At 44.5% G+C, this 17,459-nt stretch overlaps 1 protein-coding gene across 6 annotated transcripts; it reads left to right on the forward strand.

Moving 5' to 3' along the window:
- Positions 1 to 3,251: 3,251 nt before the first annotated feature.
- ELMOD2 (ELMO domain containing 2) lies at positions 3,252 to 14,868 on the forward strand. Of its 6 annotated transcripts, none has more exons than XM_069978627.1 (9): positions 3,252 to 3,372; positions 4,953 to 5,098; positions 5,739 to 5,767; positions 7,135 to 7,232; positions 7,515 to 7,644; positions 8,952 to 9,085; positions 11,440 to 11,508; positions 12,539 to 12,672; positions 14,649 to 14,868. In XM_069978627.1, exons 2-9 carry the CDS (start codon positions 4,954 to 4,956, stop codon positions 14,786 to 14,788), a joined length of 879 nt encoding a protein of 292 aa, XP_069834728.1. In that variant the 5' UTR covers positions 3,252 to 3,372; position 4,953; the 3' UTR covers positions 14,789 to 14,868. The 6 variants fall into 6 exon arrangements, with proteins under 6 accessions (XP_069834728.1, XP_069834732.1, XP_069834727.1 ...); XM_069978631.1 differs by lacking the exon at positions 3,252 to 3,372 and adding an exon at positions 3,505 to 3,527; XM_069978626.1 differs by lacking the exon at positions 3,252 to 3,372 and adding an exon at positions 3,515 to 3,601.
- The last annotated feature ends 2,591 nt before the right edge of the window (positions 14,869 to 17,459 follow it).

Consider the following 17,459-nt stretch of genomic DNA (forward strand, 5'->3'; position numbering starts at 1 on the left):
TCTTTACTTCTTCTATTGCACTCTTCACCCACTCACAGCGCACCTTAGATATGCTGAGGAAGGAAGTCACATGGGTAGAGGAGGTATGTGCGAACACATACAAATAATGAGAAAAAGATGTATAACACTATGTATACATTAAGAAAATATATACAGTGGTGCCTTGGATTACGAGCATAATTTGTTCCGGGATGGCGCTTGTAATCCAAATCCACTCTTAAACCAAAGCAAAATTTCCCATAAGAAATCATAGAAATGCTAACAATAGGTTCCACACCCCAAAAATAATGATTTATTATTCTGAATATGTAAAACAAATGAAACAAATCAGAAACAGCAGAATATGTGATAATATAAGTTACTGTACAGTAATGGAGAGGATGGGAAACACAAGGGCGGACAGAGACTGCAGGGAGCAGGAAGGAATGAGCAGGGCAGATGTGGGCACATACATGCAGCACTCTCTGTCCAGGGAGAGAGGGGTTACAGCTATGGAGAGATTACCTCCACAGTCCTGTCCCCTGATGTAAGCCCCAGCTTGAAGGGGATCTGCTATGATTTGGAAGGTGAGGGAGACTTCCTGGGTCAGAGTATAGTGCTGTAGACCTCGCTATGCAGACCATGCCCCTCCCCCACTCGCGCTCCCACCCAGTACAGGGAGCTCTTAAACCAAAGCAATGCTCTTAAACCAAGTCACAATTTTGAAAAACTGTGAGGATTGTTGGAAATACATTTAAAGGGATTCTCTAGGGATTTTTTTTTTTTAAATTTAACCCTCCTGCCGTATATAAACACATATGGCATATTCCAAGGTTGTGCGTTGACTATCCTCGGCCTCGTTCACACTCCACATTATATGGTGAATCTTTGGATCAGTATTTGTAGACAGAAGTTATAGTGGAATAGTTTGCATCTCTTCTGTTTTTGGGGCAACTGCTTGTTGGAAAAACTGATGCAAAACACTGCCTTGTGGATAAGACCCTATACATGGAACCTCACAAGAACAAGGGTCTGCTGGTTTCCAGCCATCTTGGGATCCTTAGCTGTCTCCGTAGACCTGTAGGTAGAGTAGTTACATACATCTAGGTCTTCTTAATTGTACTGAGCGAAACAACGTGATCCGAACCCGAACGCTCAGTGTCTGATTCCCTGCAGAAGTTGGATGCCGCCCTATGGAGTCCTAGAAAACATGGACACAGCTTATGGCCTATGACTGTATCCATGTTTTCCTGGCCGCCCTAGGACAGCATCAAACTTCTGCAGGGAATCAAACGCTGAGTGTTCAGGTTTGGATAACGTTGCTGAACCCGAACATTTTGACAGGGTCACTCAACGCAACTTCTGACAGTTTCTTCCCTTTTCATTAAAGTGTCACTATTGTTTAAATTTTTTTTTTACAGAAATCAATAGTACAGGCGATTTTAAGAAACTTTGTAATTGGGTTTATTAGCCGAAAAATGCATTTTTACCATGAAAAAGCAGTTTGAAGCTCTCCCCCCTGTTTATGATTGTCCATGGAGGGTAGAGGGAGATGAGGCACCAAAACAGGACAACAAAGTTAATTTACAGCTACATCACCAGGCTATCTCCTCTGAAGTCAGCACTGACCTCTGAATACCGGCTTTCACACAGGTCCCACTGTGTAATCCTTTGTTCTCTGCTGCCAACTAATCTCCCACCTCGCCTCTCCATAGGTTACACAGGGCTCGACTGATGTAAAAGAGTGGAGATTTCCTGATAATGAGCAGTGGATGAGAGAGAGAAGGGAGGGGGGGGGGCCTGGGGAAAGTCTTTTTGAATGCAGATAATGGCAGATTTGCCTAATAAACCCAATTACAAAGATTCTTAAAATCGCCTGGACTATTGATTTCTGCAAAAGAAAAAAAAAAACAGTGACACTTTAAGCCTTGGTGCCACAGAGATGACACTGTCTCAGAGGCGGGGCTTCTCTGCATTTTTTGCTAGGATGCAGCTTATTCTTTATCCACACGTTCAGTGATATATTACGTCCGCATAAAGGTCCGTTATTTCTACTCCATGATGCGTGAAATATGTTCCGTAATTGCATCCGTATCAGCAAAAATGTAGAACTGGTAAAAAAAGAAAAAAAAAAGTTAACTAGTTTGCTTGGATTTGATCCACATTTTCCACGGAAGTCACAGATTTCACGTCCGTAAAAAAACACAGATCCCACAGGCTTCTATCGGTAATCAGTCCCGCAATCCCAATCTGTTGTTGCAGTCAGCAATAGAACGGACTGTGTGAATAGCACAATAGAAATCAATGGGAAATAAGCTGCTCGGTGATTGCAGAACGGTGGGACGTGTGAATGAGGCCTCAGACAGGCCGGCCGTTCCCTACACAATTATTGGTGGCAGCATAGAGAGCTGTGAGAATATGTAAATAAAAATACTATACATTTATTTTAATACAAAGTAATATAACTTTATTGAAACAATGTATTTTTAGTCTCGGGGGACCACTTTAAGCTGTGCCGGAGCAGAAAATAAGATAAGAAACCTTCCCCTGCTCCCCCGACACCCCCGAGAGGCTACTGCCCAATGCACTGCTGCCATAGCTCCCTGTCCCCGCAGAACATCGCATTACACAACAGCCATGGCTCCCTGTCCCCGCAGAACATCGCATTACACAACAGCCATGGCTCCCTGTCCCCGCAGAACATTACACAACAGCCATGGCTCCCTGTCCCCGCAGAACATTACACAACAGCCATGGCTCCCTGTCCCCGCAGAACATTACACAACAGCCATAGCTCCCTGTCCCCGCAGAACATTACACAACAGCCATGGCTCCCTGTCCCTGCAGAACATCGCATTACACAACAGCCATGGCTCCCTGTCCCCGCTGAACATCAAATTACAGAACACACAGCCTGGCATTTCATTACAATCTGACCCCTGTCCCTGCAGAGCATTGCATATAAGTACAACCGCAGACCCTGTCCCTGCAGAGCATTGCATATAAGTGCACCCAGTGTGTGGTTATCTCCTGAGGATCATATTCCGCTGCACAGGAGCCTCGGTAACGGAAACCCCCGGTAACCAGTCCAGGGACACAGTGTAATAATCCTCCCACACATCCGCACACTGAGCGGCTCCTCCGCTGACTGAGAAGCCGGGGACAGCAGCAGAGGGAAAGCTCCGCCCACACAACAACCTGATCACATGGGCATGACGTCATTAAAGGTCCTTTAACCCACTTTGAAGTAACCGCGGACTGACAGCTTACGCAGAAAGGCTGGTCACGTGGCCATGACGTCATCGCAGGTCCTTCCCGTGCAGGGGATTTAGCCTTTACCGTATTGATATACGTGCGGCGCAGCGGCTGATCCTGAGGCCGCTCCTGGATAAGGTGAGAGCCCGGTCATTCTGCATCCAGCGTCTCCTTACGTGACTCCCAGCGCGGCGTGTGGTGTGCGGCTCCGTGTCACCGACATATGGTCTCCAATAGACACCAGCACAGGTCACATGACCCGCTCAGTGCTGCTGGGACCGTTGACCGTTTGTGTCAGTAAAAAATAACCGTCCGGTCCCCGCTGTCTCTCTGTCACAGTCACTGGGTGTCATACTGGATTCACACTGTGCGTTTTTATTGCGATTGCTGAACTCATTGACAGTTTACTAAACAAAACATAAACTGCTGGTAAAAATGTACAAAAAACTTATAGTGTGAACACAGCCAGTGGTATAGCTATAGGGATCACCTGCCGCCCCCTTCACCATCTGCAGTTCTCTCCAATCTCCTACTCAGTTGTATCAGTGATCACCAATACATCTGAATGGCCGATTTCTGTCAGAAGCCTGAGCCCTGTGCTCCCAGTCCTGTCACCCAGCACTTCCTCCTCCCAGTGATTACCTCATCCACACCTGATCTGAGCAGGAACCAGGAGAGGAGAGCCTCCCCCAAACAACTACAACCCACATCTTGTGCTGCTGGCAGTTCATGATGGGAGTTGTAGTTTTTTCAGCTGTAGAGTCAACGATTGGGAAACAACTATTAGAGAACGTCACATTGCAGTCCAATAATTATAGGGGAGAGTGGCACAGTACACAGGGGGAGGCAGCGGCAAAGGAGACGAGGGGAGGCAGCGGCAAAGGAGACGAGGGGAGGCAGCGGCACAGGAGACGAGGGGAGGCAGGCAATGTCAGAGACTCGCCTCTGTGACTGTCAATGCAAACTAAAATTATGACATATTGCTGCCCATGATGAGACTAACAATTCCTTCCATACTTGTTATTATCTATTCAGTCTCCTTCCCCCAGTTCTCAGCTGCTGCTTTCTGCTGAAGACAAAAATCTGTGTGTGAGCTTTTCTCTCTGTCTCCCCCTCCTCCCTTCTGAGACGGCTGATGTAAACAAGTCCCTGACAGGCTTTATCTGCAACATTGTAGCTTCTGTGTAATGCTGGGAGGGTTATTTTGAGGTCAAGTTGCTAATGAACTCACTGTGATTAACCCTCCCAGCATTACAAAGAAGTTACAATGTTGCAGATACAGTCAGTCAGGGACTTGTTTACATCAACTGTCTCAGAAGGGAGGGAGAGACAGAGAGAAAGGCTCACATACAGATTTTTGTGTCTTTAGCAGAAAGCAGCAGCTAAGAACTAAGGGAAGGAGACTGAATATATAATAACAAGTATGGAAGGAATTGTTAGTCTCACCATGGGCAGCAAGATATCAAACGTTATGTTTGATTGGAGTACCCCTTTAACTTGCAGATGGCTCCTCCCTATGAGACCACCGGTGCCTAGCAGCAAATCCGGCCCTGGCCAGGTGAAGCCGGCCGTACACTGAGCACATTGTAATGTTGTACAGTCTTATGTAGATTGTTTTATCGTTGTGTGACTGTGGTACTGAGAATAAGAAGGTATTTTAGTTTTTTTGTTTTTTACTGAGATCATGGGAGTATTAATCCATTCTCTCTCTTTTTTAGCATGCTTCTGTATATCTGGCAGTATTTTTACAGCAACTACTTTAGATTTTGGTTGAAATGGTTTCTGAGGCAAATAGATGGCAAATGTGAGCTGCAAAGGATTTGTGATGGGTCCAAGGACGGTGCTCGGAGGACACACAGAATAGGTATGCTCTCTTATGCCTCATCAGACTTATTGTTTGAATAATGTTTTTTATGTTAAACATATTTTTTAAATGTTTTGTGACATTTTATTTTTTTAAAGTCTATATTATGAAATAATCCTGAGATCTTGCAGTTCTCATTCTCACCACTGGGGCTAAAACTAAGCTGAGACTTCCTGTTGTGTCTGTGGTGATAAGAGGAGGCTGCTGCAGTAAAGTGATCTGTACAGCATTGCAGCGTCATGTGACACCAGTAGATAGAGGAGACAATAGCAGCTCCCTAAGGAATGACCTCTTCACAGGTCACAGAGCGCTCAGTAATTGCTTCGCATTCATCTCAAGGGGACAGTTTGTCTGTTGTCCTTTATGTCCATGAGTTTTGCTGTAAAGCGTTTCACTAAATGCCGTTACAAACAGCCCAGGTAAGATGGCCGCCCCCATAACAATGTACAAAAAGTGGAATAAAAAAATTACAGTCAGAAAATCGATACAGATAACGATTAGTATCTGACCCTAATAAGTAAAAAAAATGTAGGTGTCGCATTCCCTGTAACTTGTTCCTGCCGCTATAGAGTCATTCAGTGCTGCCTCCCGCTATTATAGGATTATGATGCAGCTAAGCAGATTTCTCTTTCTATTGTAGAATATTCATTGGGACATTCAAAGAGTAAGGTAAGACATTGATTTGTCGGCTTCGTCAAAAATATCCCATAATGATCAATGTTTTCTTGTGAAGGGGGGAGGGGGGGTCCTGACTGCAACCAGTGACAGATGGATACAGGGCTGTGTCACACCGTGGTATCTCAGAATCCTGTCCTTCATCTCACCACATAAGCTTACTTCACCTCTCTCCTCACTGGCAAACAACCCAAAATGCCTCTTTGATACCTTTTAACTCTCTTCTTAAAAGGGAACTATGAGCAGGTTAGACGAATCTAACCTGCTGACAGCCCCCTAATGTGCATGGGGCGCTGAGGAGGAAGATGTGTCTCTTACCTTTCTCCTCAGCGCCATTCCCATGCTGTTAGTAGTTGAATCCATGGCCCGGAGCACCGATAGGAGCACTGCCCCGCCCCCATTGCGCCAAGCCGGGCCCACTCCTTCTAATGATAATCAATGGAGCGGGCCATCTTGGTGCATTGGGGGCGGGGCAGTGCTCCTAGAGGTGCTCCGGGTCGTGGATTCATCTACTAACTGCACCGGAAATTTTATTAAAGTATTTTATTGCCCACCAAAAGTTATACAAATCACCAATATACACTTATTACGGCATAATACTACTGCATCAAGGCTTCACTTCCTGGATAACATGGTGATGTCACTTCCCGGATAACATGGTGATGTCACTTCCTGGATAACATGGTGATGTCACGACCCAACTCCCAGAGCTGTGCGGGCTGTCAGGGATGCTCAGTGTCCCTCCAGTGCCCTTTGTCCCTCAGTGTCCCCCTGCCATCATCCTCTCCAGCAGCCACAGTCCGTACAGCTCTGGAAGTCGGGTCGTGACATCACCCTGTTATCCAGGAAGTGACATCACCCTGTTATCCAGGAAGTGACATCACCATGTTATCCAGGAAGTGACATTCCCATGTTATCCAGGAAGTGAAGCCTTGATGCAGTAGTAAGTGCAGGGGAAAAAAACACTTTGGGGGAGATTCATCAAACATGGTGTAAAGTGAAACTGGCTCAGTCACCCCCGGCAACCAATCAGATTCCACCTTTCATTTTTCAAAGAGTCTGTGAGGAATAAAAGGTGGAATCTGATTGGTTGCCGGGGGCGACTGAGCCAGTTTCACTTTACACCATGTTTGACGAATCTCCCCCTTTATGTGCATTTCCTGTAATAAGTGTATATTGGGGATTTGTATTACTTTTGGGGGGGGGAATAAAATACTTAAATAAAAAATTTTACGGACTTCTCCTTTAAGAGACATACCTTCCTCCTTGGCGCCCTGTGCGCATTAGGGGGCTATCGGCAGGTTAGAGTCATCAGTGGATACATAGATACAGTCAGTTTTATATGGTCTCATCTTTTGCAGGTCCTGAGGTGTGCCGTCAGTATTGCTGAAAATGAAGCTGACAGATATGTAGCTGATATTGTCCAAGAGAAGAAAATAAATGTGGAAAAAGATAAAAGGTTTGTGGCTTGTGTAGGCGGCTATAGACATACTAGAAATGGCTGTAGGACACAGGTGTCAAACTCCGGCCTTCCGGCTGTTACAAAACTACAACTCCCATCATGCCTGGCAGACAGAGCTTTAGCTGTCCAGGCATGATGGGAGTTGTAGTTGTGCAATAACTGGAGTCTAAGTGTGACCCCCCTGCTATAGAATAACACTGACATTGATGTTTTATGAAGTGTACAAATATAAAATTACTTGACTTGAAGAAAAAAAACTAGTTATTTCTTTTCTTTCAGGATTCAGATAAACCTCCGGATCTGCTTATTGCAAATCTCTGGGTATAAGAAGCTTTTTACAGACGTTGAGAGTGTAAGGAAGCAGCCGTATGACGCCGACAATCCCCAGCATGAAGAGCAGCTGCTGGAGGTAAGCGTTATCCTCCTGGAGCGGCCAGCGCACTAGTTCTCCAGCACCCGCCATATCCCGGTATAGACCCCATTCATATAGTAGAGATTGGGGCTGATTTTAGCGCCTATTGAAATCTTCAATGTAGTTTTGTACGGCATGTATTCATTTAGATTAGTCCCGTGCCACTCATCCATGTATGGGGCTAATCCATGTCCAAATCTATGCCATGCAAAGTGAACTCTTGGTTTATTTGGTAGAGTGGTTCAGACCGTGATCTTATGGTTCTGTTATCACTTTCATGCTGCCCAAACAGCGAGTTATCAGGGCCGTTCCCAGTGGCTTCTCCCCTCCCCACCAACTGTGATTGGTAAATATATACCCTGTTTGTGTATAAGGAGAGCTCTATCAATGAAGGGGCTGAAGCCACCAGGGAATGCTCTGACAACTCTCTGCTCGGGCAGCATGAAAGTTTTCTGCAAAGGGGAACTATCAGCAGGGTAGACGACTCTAACCTGCTGATATGTCCCTATTGCACAGGAGACGCCGAGGAGGAAGGTATGTCTCTTATATTATGTCTCTTACCTTCCTCCTTATCGCTGTTCCAGTGCAGTTAGTAGTTTGCTCCACTGTCCAGTGAGACTGTTAGGAGCACTGCCCACCCCCCCATTGTACCGATCCGGCTGGCCCGCTCCCATTCACTAGTATTAGAAAGGAGTGGGCAGGGCTCCTAATGGTCTCACCAGACCGTGGAGCAAAAGACTTACTGCACTGGAACAGCACAGAGGAGGAAGGTAAGAGACCTACTATAAGAGACATAGCTTCCTCCTCAGCGTCTTCTGTGCAATAGGCACATACTGTATCAGCAGGTTAGATTCGTCTCACCTGCTGATAGTTCCCCTTTAAACTAAGTCTCAGCTTTCATATTTGAGTGACACTTTCGGTAGTTATAAGGTATTCATTTTCCGGTACCAGACCATAAACAGCACAAGTACCATTGAAAAATCCAAGGGGTTGTCCGGGGGCTGACTTTTATATAGGAAAAAAAGAGTACTCCCTGCTATGTCCATTCAGATGGAACCTGATCAGCCGCACAGCACAAGGAGCTGCTTATTCATCCAATGCATTGTACATAATGTATACAGTAGTCACTGGTAGTGATGAGAGAACTTACCGAACGTCCAGCTTTGTCCAAACTGGTATTCCTCATACAGTGTTTTATAAATTCAATTAATTGAAATTAATATCATGCCTTATTATTTGCATGTATTATATAAATAGAAAAAACCTTTAATACCCAATCCCTTTACTTTTTTTTACTGTTTCAGCTTTGGGACTTGCTGATGCCTCACGAGAAGCTGAAGTCTAGAATCACAAAGCAATGGGGGGACATTGGCTTTCAAGGTGATGACCCCAAGACAGATTTCCGTGGCATGGGCTTCCTGGGACTGGCTAACTTACTGTGAGTTCAATATTTTATTGGTTTTATCGTCTGTTCTTAAGGCGGATGAAGGGCAGTGTATACTACTGATCCTGTACTCACTGCTGTATCTAGAGGGAATGATGGGGATAAATGTATAGCTGAGGATCTGCAATGGGCAAAATGCTAGTTTTAAAGTGTTCCTGTTGTTATGACTTTCAAAATCTAAATCAACAGTAGATGTGATATAAAGCAAGTTTACTTACTGTATCCAGGTCCAGTCTCCTGAAGGCAGCTATATAACAGCTATACTTACTGTATCCAGGTCCAGTCTCCTGAAGGCGGCTATATAACAGCTATACTTACTGTATCCAGGTCCAGTCTCCTAAATGCTGCTATATAACAGCTATACTTACTGTATCCAGGTCCAGTCTCCTAAATGCTGCTATATAACAGCTATACTTACTGTATCCAGGTCCAGTCTCCTGAAGGCAGCTATATAACAGCTATACTTACTGTATCCAGGTCCAGTCTCCTGAAGGAAGCTATATAACAGCTATACTTACTGTATCCAGGTCCAGTCTCCTGAAGGAAGCTATATAACAGCTGTACTTACTGTATCCAGGTCCAGTCTCCTGAAGGCAGCTATATAACAGCTATACTTACTGTATCCAGGTCCAGTCTCCTGAAGGCAGCTATATAACAGCTATACTTACTGTATCAAGGTCCAGTCTCCTGAAGGTTTCTATATAACAGCTATACTTACTGTATCCACGTCCAGTCTCCTGAAGGCAGCTATATAATAGCTATACTTACTGTATCCAGGTCCAGTCTCCTGAAGGCAGCTATATAACACCTATACTTACTGTATTCAGGTCCAGTCTCCTGAAGGCTGCTATATAACAGCTATACTTACTGTATCCAGGTCCAGTCTCCTGAAGGCAGCTATATAACAGCTATACTTACTGTATCCAGGTCCAGTCTCCTGAAGGCTGCTATATAACAGCTATACTTACTGTATCCAGGTCCAGTCTCCTGAAGGCTGCTATATAACAGCTATACTTACTGTATCCAGGTCTAGTCTCCTGAAGGCTGCTATATAACAGCTATACTTACTGTATCCAGGTCCAGTCTCCTGAAGGCAGCTATATAACAGCTATACTTTCTGTATCCAGGTCCAGTCTCCTGCAGGCAGCTATATAACAGCTATACTTACTGTATCCAGGTCTAGTCTCCTGAAGGCTGCTATATAACAGCTATACTTACTGTATCCAGGTCCAGTCTCCTGAAGGCAGCTATATAACAGCTATACTTACTGTATCAAGGTCTAGTCTCCTGAAGGCTGCTATATAACAGCTATACTTACTGTATCCAGGTCCAGTCTCCTGAAGGCAGCTATATAACAGCTATACTTACTGTATCAAGGTCCAGTCTCCTGAAGGTTTCTATATAACAGCTATACTTACTGTATCCACGTCCAGTCTCCTGAAGGCAGCTAAATAACTGCTATACTTACTGTATCCAGGTCCAGTCTCCTGAAGGCAGCTATATAATAGCTATACTTACTGTATCCAGGTCCAGTCTCCTGAAGGCTGCTATATAACAGCTATACTTTCTGTATCCAGGTCCAGTCTCCTGTAGGCAGCTATATAACAGCTATACTTACTGTATCCAGGTCCTGTCTCCTGAAGCTTTTTAGTCTTGTGCTGGTTTAATAAAAAGAGACCAAACACAGAGAGTCCCGGTTATCTGCGCTCCATATCACAGAATATGACAGTGAAGTATAACGGCACGTTCACAGTTCTGAAGCATGCACATTATACACACCCGACACTGTTACAGACATATGCACAAACACACAGGACTGTGCTGACCTTGCATATACACATACAGCACTGTTACATACATACACACACATAAACACAAATATTCCTATAGTACATACCACTTCCTGACATATTTCAGTACTATGACTGATGATCTAGGACAGTGATGTCAAACTCAGGCCCTCCAGCTGTTTCAGAACTACAATTCCCATCATGCCTGGAGAGTCAAAGCTTTAGCTGGCTCTTCAGCTAGGATGTAGGATCTGAAATGTCTGGCCGGGTATGTGATTCCTAGGGAACCATCTTTGGATAACAGAAAGCCAAATGCGATGTGCCCATCTCCTGCTTGACATGAATATAGGCTCTTTCAGTAATGGGGCATAGGGATGTATCCGCTCTGTACCCAATTACCAGGGAAGCAGTCAGGGTCAGGGCTCTTACACTGTTATGCCCCTCTGACTGCACATTATAAGAGGCAGGCACTTTTTAACAAAATGTTTTCTCATTTTGTGCTTTTTGTTTATTTATAATTATTATTATTATTATTATTATTATATTTTGTTCTTTTAGGTATTTCAGTCGAAATTACACTGAGGAATCTCGTGTAATATTGTCTCATTCCAATCATCCAAAAATTGGGTAAGATTATTTAACTCCTTTTTTTTCAGATAAGATTATATATAATATATATATATATATATATATATATATATATATATATATACATCTATACACACACACACACACACACACAGCTCAATCCCACTCCAGTGAATGGGATTCAGCATGTGCGGCATCAACACAGCTGCAACAACATGTACAGTGCTGTGCCTGGTAATAAAGAGCATTGTGTGGCCAAGTGCCAGGAGGCCTTCAATGAGCAGATGGGTCGGGGTCCCGGACTATATTGTTATAGTCCTAGTAGGCCCTTTTTTATTTGTGTTTAGTACAAAAAGGCCATTGGGGTAGATGACAGAGGTAACTGGTTATTTCTCCTACATATCAGGCACAGTTACAAGGGAAGGACATGTATCTCTATGAGGCTGTGCTGGGTGTAGTCAGACTCAGCAGCTTTTGCCGCTGGTGTTAGGTTGCCCAAAGGAGTTTATTGACCCCCCTACTGCTTGTACATGAGAAATGCTTTATTTCCCTTGCTGAGTACCTGGATGCTTTGCCTCTGGGATCTTATTGTGAGAGCGTTGACAGGGTTTGGTTACACACATTTTGTGTGCAGCGTACATTTAAAGGGATTCTCCAGCACTTCAAAAACATGGCCACTTTCCCCCTACTGTTGTGTAAAAAAAAAAAAAAAAAAAGACGGAAAAACTGATAGAAAAACAGGTGCAATTGTGTGCAATCCGTTCTGATCTGTTTTTCTATTGACTACCTTAAAAAAAAGACAAATTAAAATTGATGTTTTTTTTTTTTTCTTATAATGGAAGTCAACGGAGAAACGGATTTCAGACAATTGCATCTGTTTTTCTATTCGTTTTTCCAACCATTTTTTGTTTTTGCAAAAACAGATGAAAAATAAATGGACTGCAAAAACGTACATGGTTGCTCAAAATTTACCGACTATTTTCCGCCAAGCAATCCGTCTATAGTCCTTCCTTAATGTTTGCTCTTTTTGCAGCTGTATGTAAAAGATAAAATGGCTGCTTGTTTATAGGTATTCCTATGCTATTGTTGGCATCAATCTGACAGAGATGGCGTACAGCTTACTGAAGAGCGGCGCCCTGAAGTCTCACTTCTATAACATGGTCCCTGGGTTCCCTGAGATCAAATGTTTTCATCAGTTTTTCTGTAAGTTTTTCCTGTGTTCATAATGTTGTACAACTTGCGTGATATTTTTCTTTATACTTTATTGTATGTGTATATGATGTATATATTAGTTATATATTATTGCTTATACATTATTGCAGTGATTTTCAACCAGTGTGCCGTGGCACATGGTCAGGTGTGCCGCGGGGAAAGTTCCCCAAACTATGGTGCCCCTGTGAAACAGGAGAAAACAATGGGGGAGAGAAACCTGGGGATGGGGGAGAGAAACAGCAGAGAGAAGCAGGGGGGAGAGAAGTTTGGTGTAGAGAAGCAGGGGGGGAGAGAAGTATGGTGGAGAGAAGCACAGGAGGGAAGCACATGAGAGAAGCACGGGGAGAGAAGCAGAGGAGAGAAGCATGGTGAAGAGAAGCAGGGGGGAGAAGTATGGGGGAGAGAAGCACAGGAGAGAAGCAGGGGGGAGAAGTATGGTGGAGAGAAGCACAGGAGAGAAGCAGGGGGAGAAGTATGGTGGAGAGAAGCACAGGAGAGAAGTAGGGGGGAGAAGTATGGTGGAGAGAAGCACAGGAGAGAAGTAGGGGGGAGAAGTATGGTGGAGAGAAGCACAGGAGGGAAGCACAGGAGGGAAGCACAGGAGAGAAGCACGGGGGAGAGAAGCACAGGAGAGAAGCATGGTGAAGAGAAGCAGGGGGGAGAAGTATGGTGGAGAGAAGCACAGGAGAGAAGTAGGGGGGAGAAGTATGGTGGAGAGAAGCACAGGAGAGAAGCACAGGGGGAGAAGTATGGTGGAGAGAAGCACAGGAGAGAAGCAGGGGGGAGCAGTATGGTGGAGAGAAGCACAGGAGAGAAGCAGGGGGAGAAGTATGGTGGAGAGAAGCACAGGAGAGAAGTAGGGGGGAGAAGTATGGTGGAGAGAAGCACAGGAGAGAAGTAGGGGGGAGAAGTATGGTGGAGAGAAGCACAGGAGAGAAGCGCAGGGGGGAGAAGAAAACAGGCCCAGGTTTCACACTGAGTGAGTATAAATACATTTAGAATCTATATTATTTACTATATGTATAATATGTACTGTTTTAGTGTCATTTTGTGCCATTTTGGTTGGTGGTGTGCCCCGGGATTTTTTAAGTATAAAAGGTGTGCCGCGGCTCAAAAAAGGTTGAAAATCACTGCATTATTGTATGCATATAATATATATATTATAATGTATGTATATATTAGATAAGCCCTTCACTCTTAAAGGAGAAGTCCGGCAAAAATTTTTATTTAGGTATGGTATTGCCCCCCAAAACTTATACAAATCCCCAATATACATTTATTATGGGAAATGCTTATAAAGTGCTTTTTCCCTGCACTTACTACTGCATCAAGGCTTCACTTCCTGGATAACATGGTGATGTCACTTCCTGGATAATATGGTGATGTCACTTCCTGGATAACATGGTGATGTCACGGCCTGACTTCCAGAGCTGTGCGGCTGTGGCTGCTGGAGAGGATGATGGCAGAGGGATGCTCAGTGTCCCTCCAGTGTCCTGTGTCCCTCAGTGTCCCCCTGCCATCATCCTCTCCAGCAGCCATAGCCCGCACAGCTCTAGAAGGTCGTGACATCACCATGTTGTCCAGGAAGTGACATCACCATGTTATCCAGGAAGTGACATCATAATTTTATCCAGGAAGTGACATCACCATGTTGTCCAGGAAGTGACATCACCATGTTGTCCAGGAAGTGAAATCACCATGTTATCCAGGAAGTGACATCACCATGTTGTCCAGGAAGTGACATCATAATTTTATCCAGGAAGTGACATCGCCATGTTATCCAGGAAGTGAAGCCTTGATGCAGTAGTAAGTGCAGGGAAAAAAAACACTTTATAAGCATTTCCCGTAATAAGTGTATATTGGTGATTTGTACAACTTTTGGGGGGGCAATACAAAACTTTAATAAAAATTTTATCGGACTTCTCCTTTAAGTTCATGTATAACTTTTCTTGCTGCTTTTCTTTCAGGCTATCTTCTGTATGAATTTGACAAGTTCTGGATTAAAGAAGAACCGGAGAGCATTATGCATTTCAACCAATACAGAGAGAAGTTCCATGATCAGATCAAGCATCTCCTCAGTGACCGCGATGTCATACTGACTCTCTAACAGCCTCACAATCGCCATCATTTATGTGTACAAGGCCCGGGGTATCCTGTTTTATTTAATGACATCTTCCCATAAGTTTATGTTTTGTGTTTGATGTGTGTTATTGTTTTACTAAGGCAAACTGACAATCAGATCCTCTTTACCTTTATACCAAAACTGGGCTTAGTCATTGTCGCCCGGGTTTGTCCGCAAATCCAGCGTTACCCTCCACTTCATGTCTTATGTCAGATATAAATCAGTATCAGCATTCCTGTCTGTGACCTAAGGCCCTATTTCACAAAGCGATTATCGGCCATAATTGACCAATTATTGGCCATTACAGCCGATAATCGCTTTGTGTATGACACGCACGATGTCGGCTGATCGTTGCCTTTAAACGTTTAACATTTCGAAAGACTAATGACTAGAACAGCAACGATCTGCTGCCCTTGCTCCATGTAATACAAGCGGGGCAGCAGACCTCCACTATCTCCTGGGGCGCCACAGGGGAGCCCCTCCCGCAACAACCACCCCCTGCACTTACCTGCCCACTGTCAGCGCATTTAATAGCGGAACAAGGAGCAAGCGAGCGCTAATTGCCCCAAGTGTAATAGGGTCTGTAGTCTTGATCTCTTTAAAGTGTCCTTGTCATTAGAAAGCACTATGAGGGAGGTTTATGAAACATGCTGTAAAGTGACACTGGCTCAGTCGCCCCTGGCAACCAATCAGATTCCACCTTTCATTCCTCACAGACTCTTTGGAAGATGAAAGGTGGAATCTGATTGGTTGCTAGGGGCAACTGGGCCTGTTTCACTTTACACCATGATAAATCTCTCCCTATGACTTGCTGCAGACACGTGTCGAAACTTTTGATTTGTCAGGATCTGAGTGTTCGGACGTCAAAAGATATTTCTACTTACAGGGGCACTTTAAAGTACAATTTTTTTTCGTTATTTGCTCCCCTGCTGCAGGCTGGTATGTACACTTACCATTGACTATCGGTTTCCAGCGATGCGGCTTCATTCCCGCCGTACAGCGCCGTTCAGGTCCTGTTGATGCCCATGTGACCTCTTATTAGACTCTCCAGTGCATCTCTATGAGAACATTGGGGACCCTAACTTCCGGTCTTCAAAATCAATGGGTAAAGAAGAGGGTCAGAAGAGCCGTGACATCGCTGCCAGCGGGGCCGTACCACCTGCAGCAGGGGAGGAAATAAAAAAAAAAGAGAATGGCTTCTTGAATGGCGTGGAGTTTATTGCAGGAAACTGCACTTCACTTACATTTCCCACAGCAAAATCTGTCGGCTTGGAACATTTTTACCGCCCGGTTCTGAGCTTGTGTCTTGGTGTCCTGCAGTAAGCTCTAGTCCATTCAGATTTAAGCCACAGACCAGTAAGTGTTACAGTGTCATCTGACTTTGGTGAAATTTCTCCTTGAGGGTATAAACACACACACCGTATACGCTGCGTATTTACTGCTGCGATACACAGCAAATACGCAGCAGATTAGATCTAAATAACTGAACACAGCATCAAATCTGCTGCAGATCTGCTGCGTATTTGCTGCGTATACGGTGTGTGTGTTTGTACCCTGAATGTAGAAAGATGTCAAAAGTTTTGATGGGTCTCTTTATGAGTGTTCAGACCCGTACCGATTGTGAGAATGAGCCGGGAGAGGACAACGCTGCTGCACATCCGCTCCCTGCTCTGTGCCAGTTAAAGAGTCGGGGGACATAGACTGAGGGCCCTATTAAACAGAGCGATAATTAGCCGAATCAGGCTCTGTGTAATACAGACAACGATCAGCCGCTAAACGATTGTTTCTTTAGGTCCAGACCTAAAATCATCAGGCGTCGGGAGCACCTAACGATTGAATAGACTGTTATACATTACCTTCCCACACCGCCAACTGCATCTTCTCTGAGCTGACAGGCCGTTCCGCGAATCACTGGCCGATCAGCCTGTCAGCTGAGAGAGTCTGCAGCTCGCGGTGTGGGAAGAGAGGGCAGAGGGCAGGCGGAGACCGGGAACATGGAGGGATAATGTATGATAGTTTAGGGCAAGGGCTGCACGGACATCACTAACTATATAAATATATATAATATATACAGCCCTTGCTAAACGATGACCAAGCTGTGTAATATAATCAGTAAACAAGCGCCGACCTAGCAGATCGGCCCATCTAATAGGACCCTTACATTACTAACCCGAATGATCACGTGACTTAAAGCTGGCAGAGGATTGCGCTTAGCGCTGTCTTTTCCCAACTGAATATTCAGACCCAGACCGATCAAAACTTTTTTTTTTTAAACGACATTAACACTTTAAGATCAGAAGATGAGTGTATGTGACATTTCCCCTTAAGGATCTAATTTGTTGTACATTGTTGCTTTACCTCCTTTCCATTTCTTGGGCAGATACCTCAAACGTCTTGCAATCTCCCTTGGTTGTGATGCTGCTGACTGTAGACCCCGTCAGTGAGCAGCACTAGGAAGGAAGAAACAAATCTTTCATTGTATAGTAAAAGTATTTTAATGTGTTTATCGGACCTTTATGGTTTTACGTTGATATCTTTGGTCTGTATTGTTGGGTTTTATACCCATTGCTGGCAGTGGGTTCGGGTGTTTGACACTATCAGACGTCTTCAGTTTCCTTGTGGTTGTAATATTTCCAGTTGCTGTGCGTGTTTCTTC

The sequence above is a fragment of the Dendropsophus ebraccatus genome, chromosome 7 (assembly GCF_027789765.1).
Source record: "Dendropsophus ebraccatus isolate aDenEbr1 chromosome 7, aDenEbr1.pat, whole genome shotgun sequence".
Taxonomy (NCBI): domain Eukaryota; kingdom Metazoa; phylum Chordata; class Amphibia; order Anura; family Hylidae; genus Dendropsophus; species Dendropsophus ebraccatus.

Coding starts and splice junctions, on each gene's coding strand:
- ELMOD2 (XM_069978627.1), top strand. CDS start 4,954: ATGCTTCTGTATATCTGGCAGTATTTTTACAGCAACTACTTTAGATTT. Junction 9,086..11,439: donor CTGGGACTGGCTAACTTACT/GTGAGTTCAATA, acceptor TTGTTCTTTTAG/GTATTTCAGTCGAAATTACA. Junction 11,509..12,538: donor TCCAATCATCCAAAAATTGG/GTAAGATTATTT, acceptor GCTTGTTTATAG/GTATTCCTATGCTATTGTTG.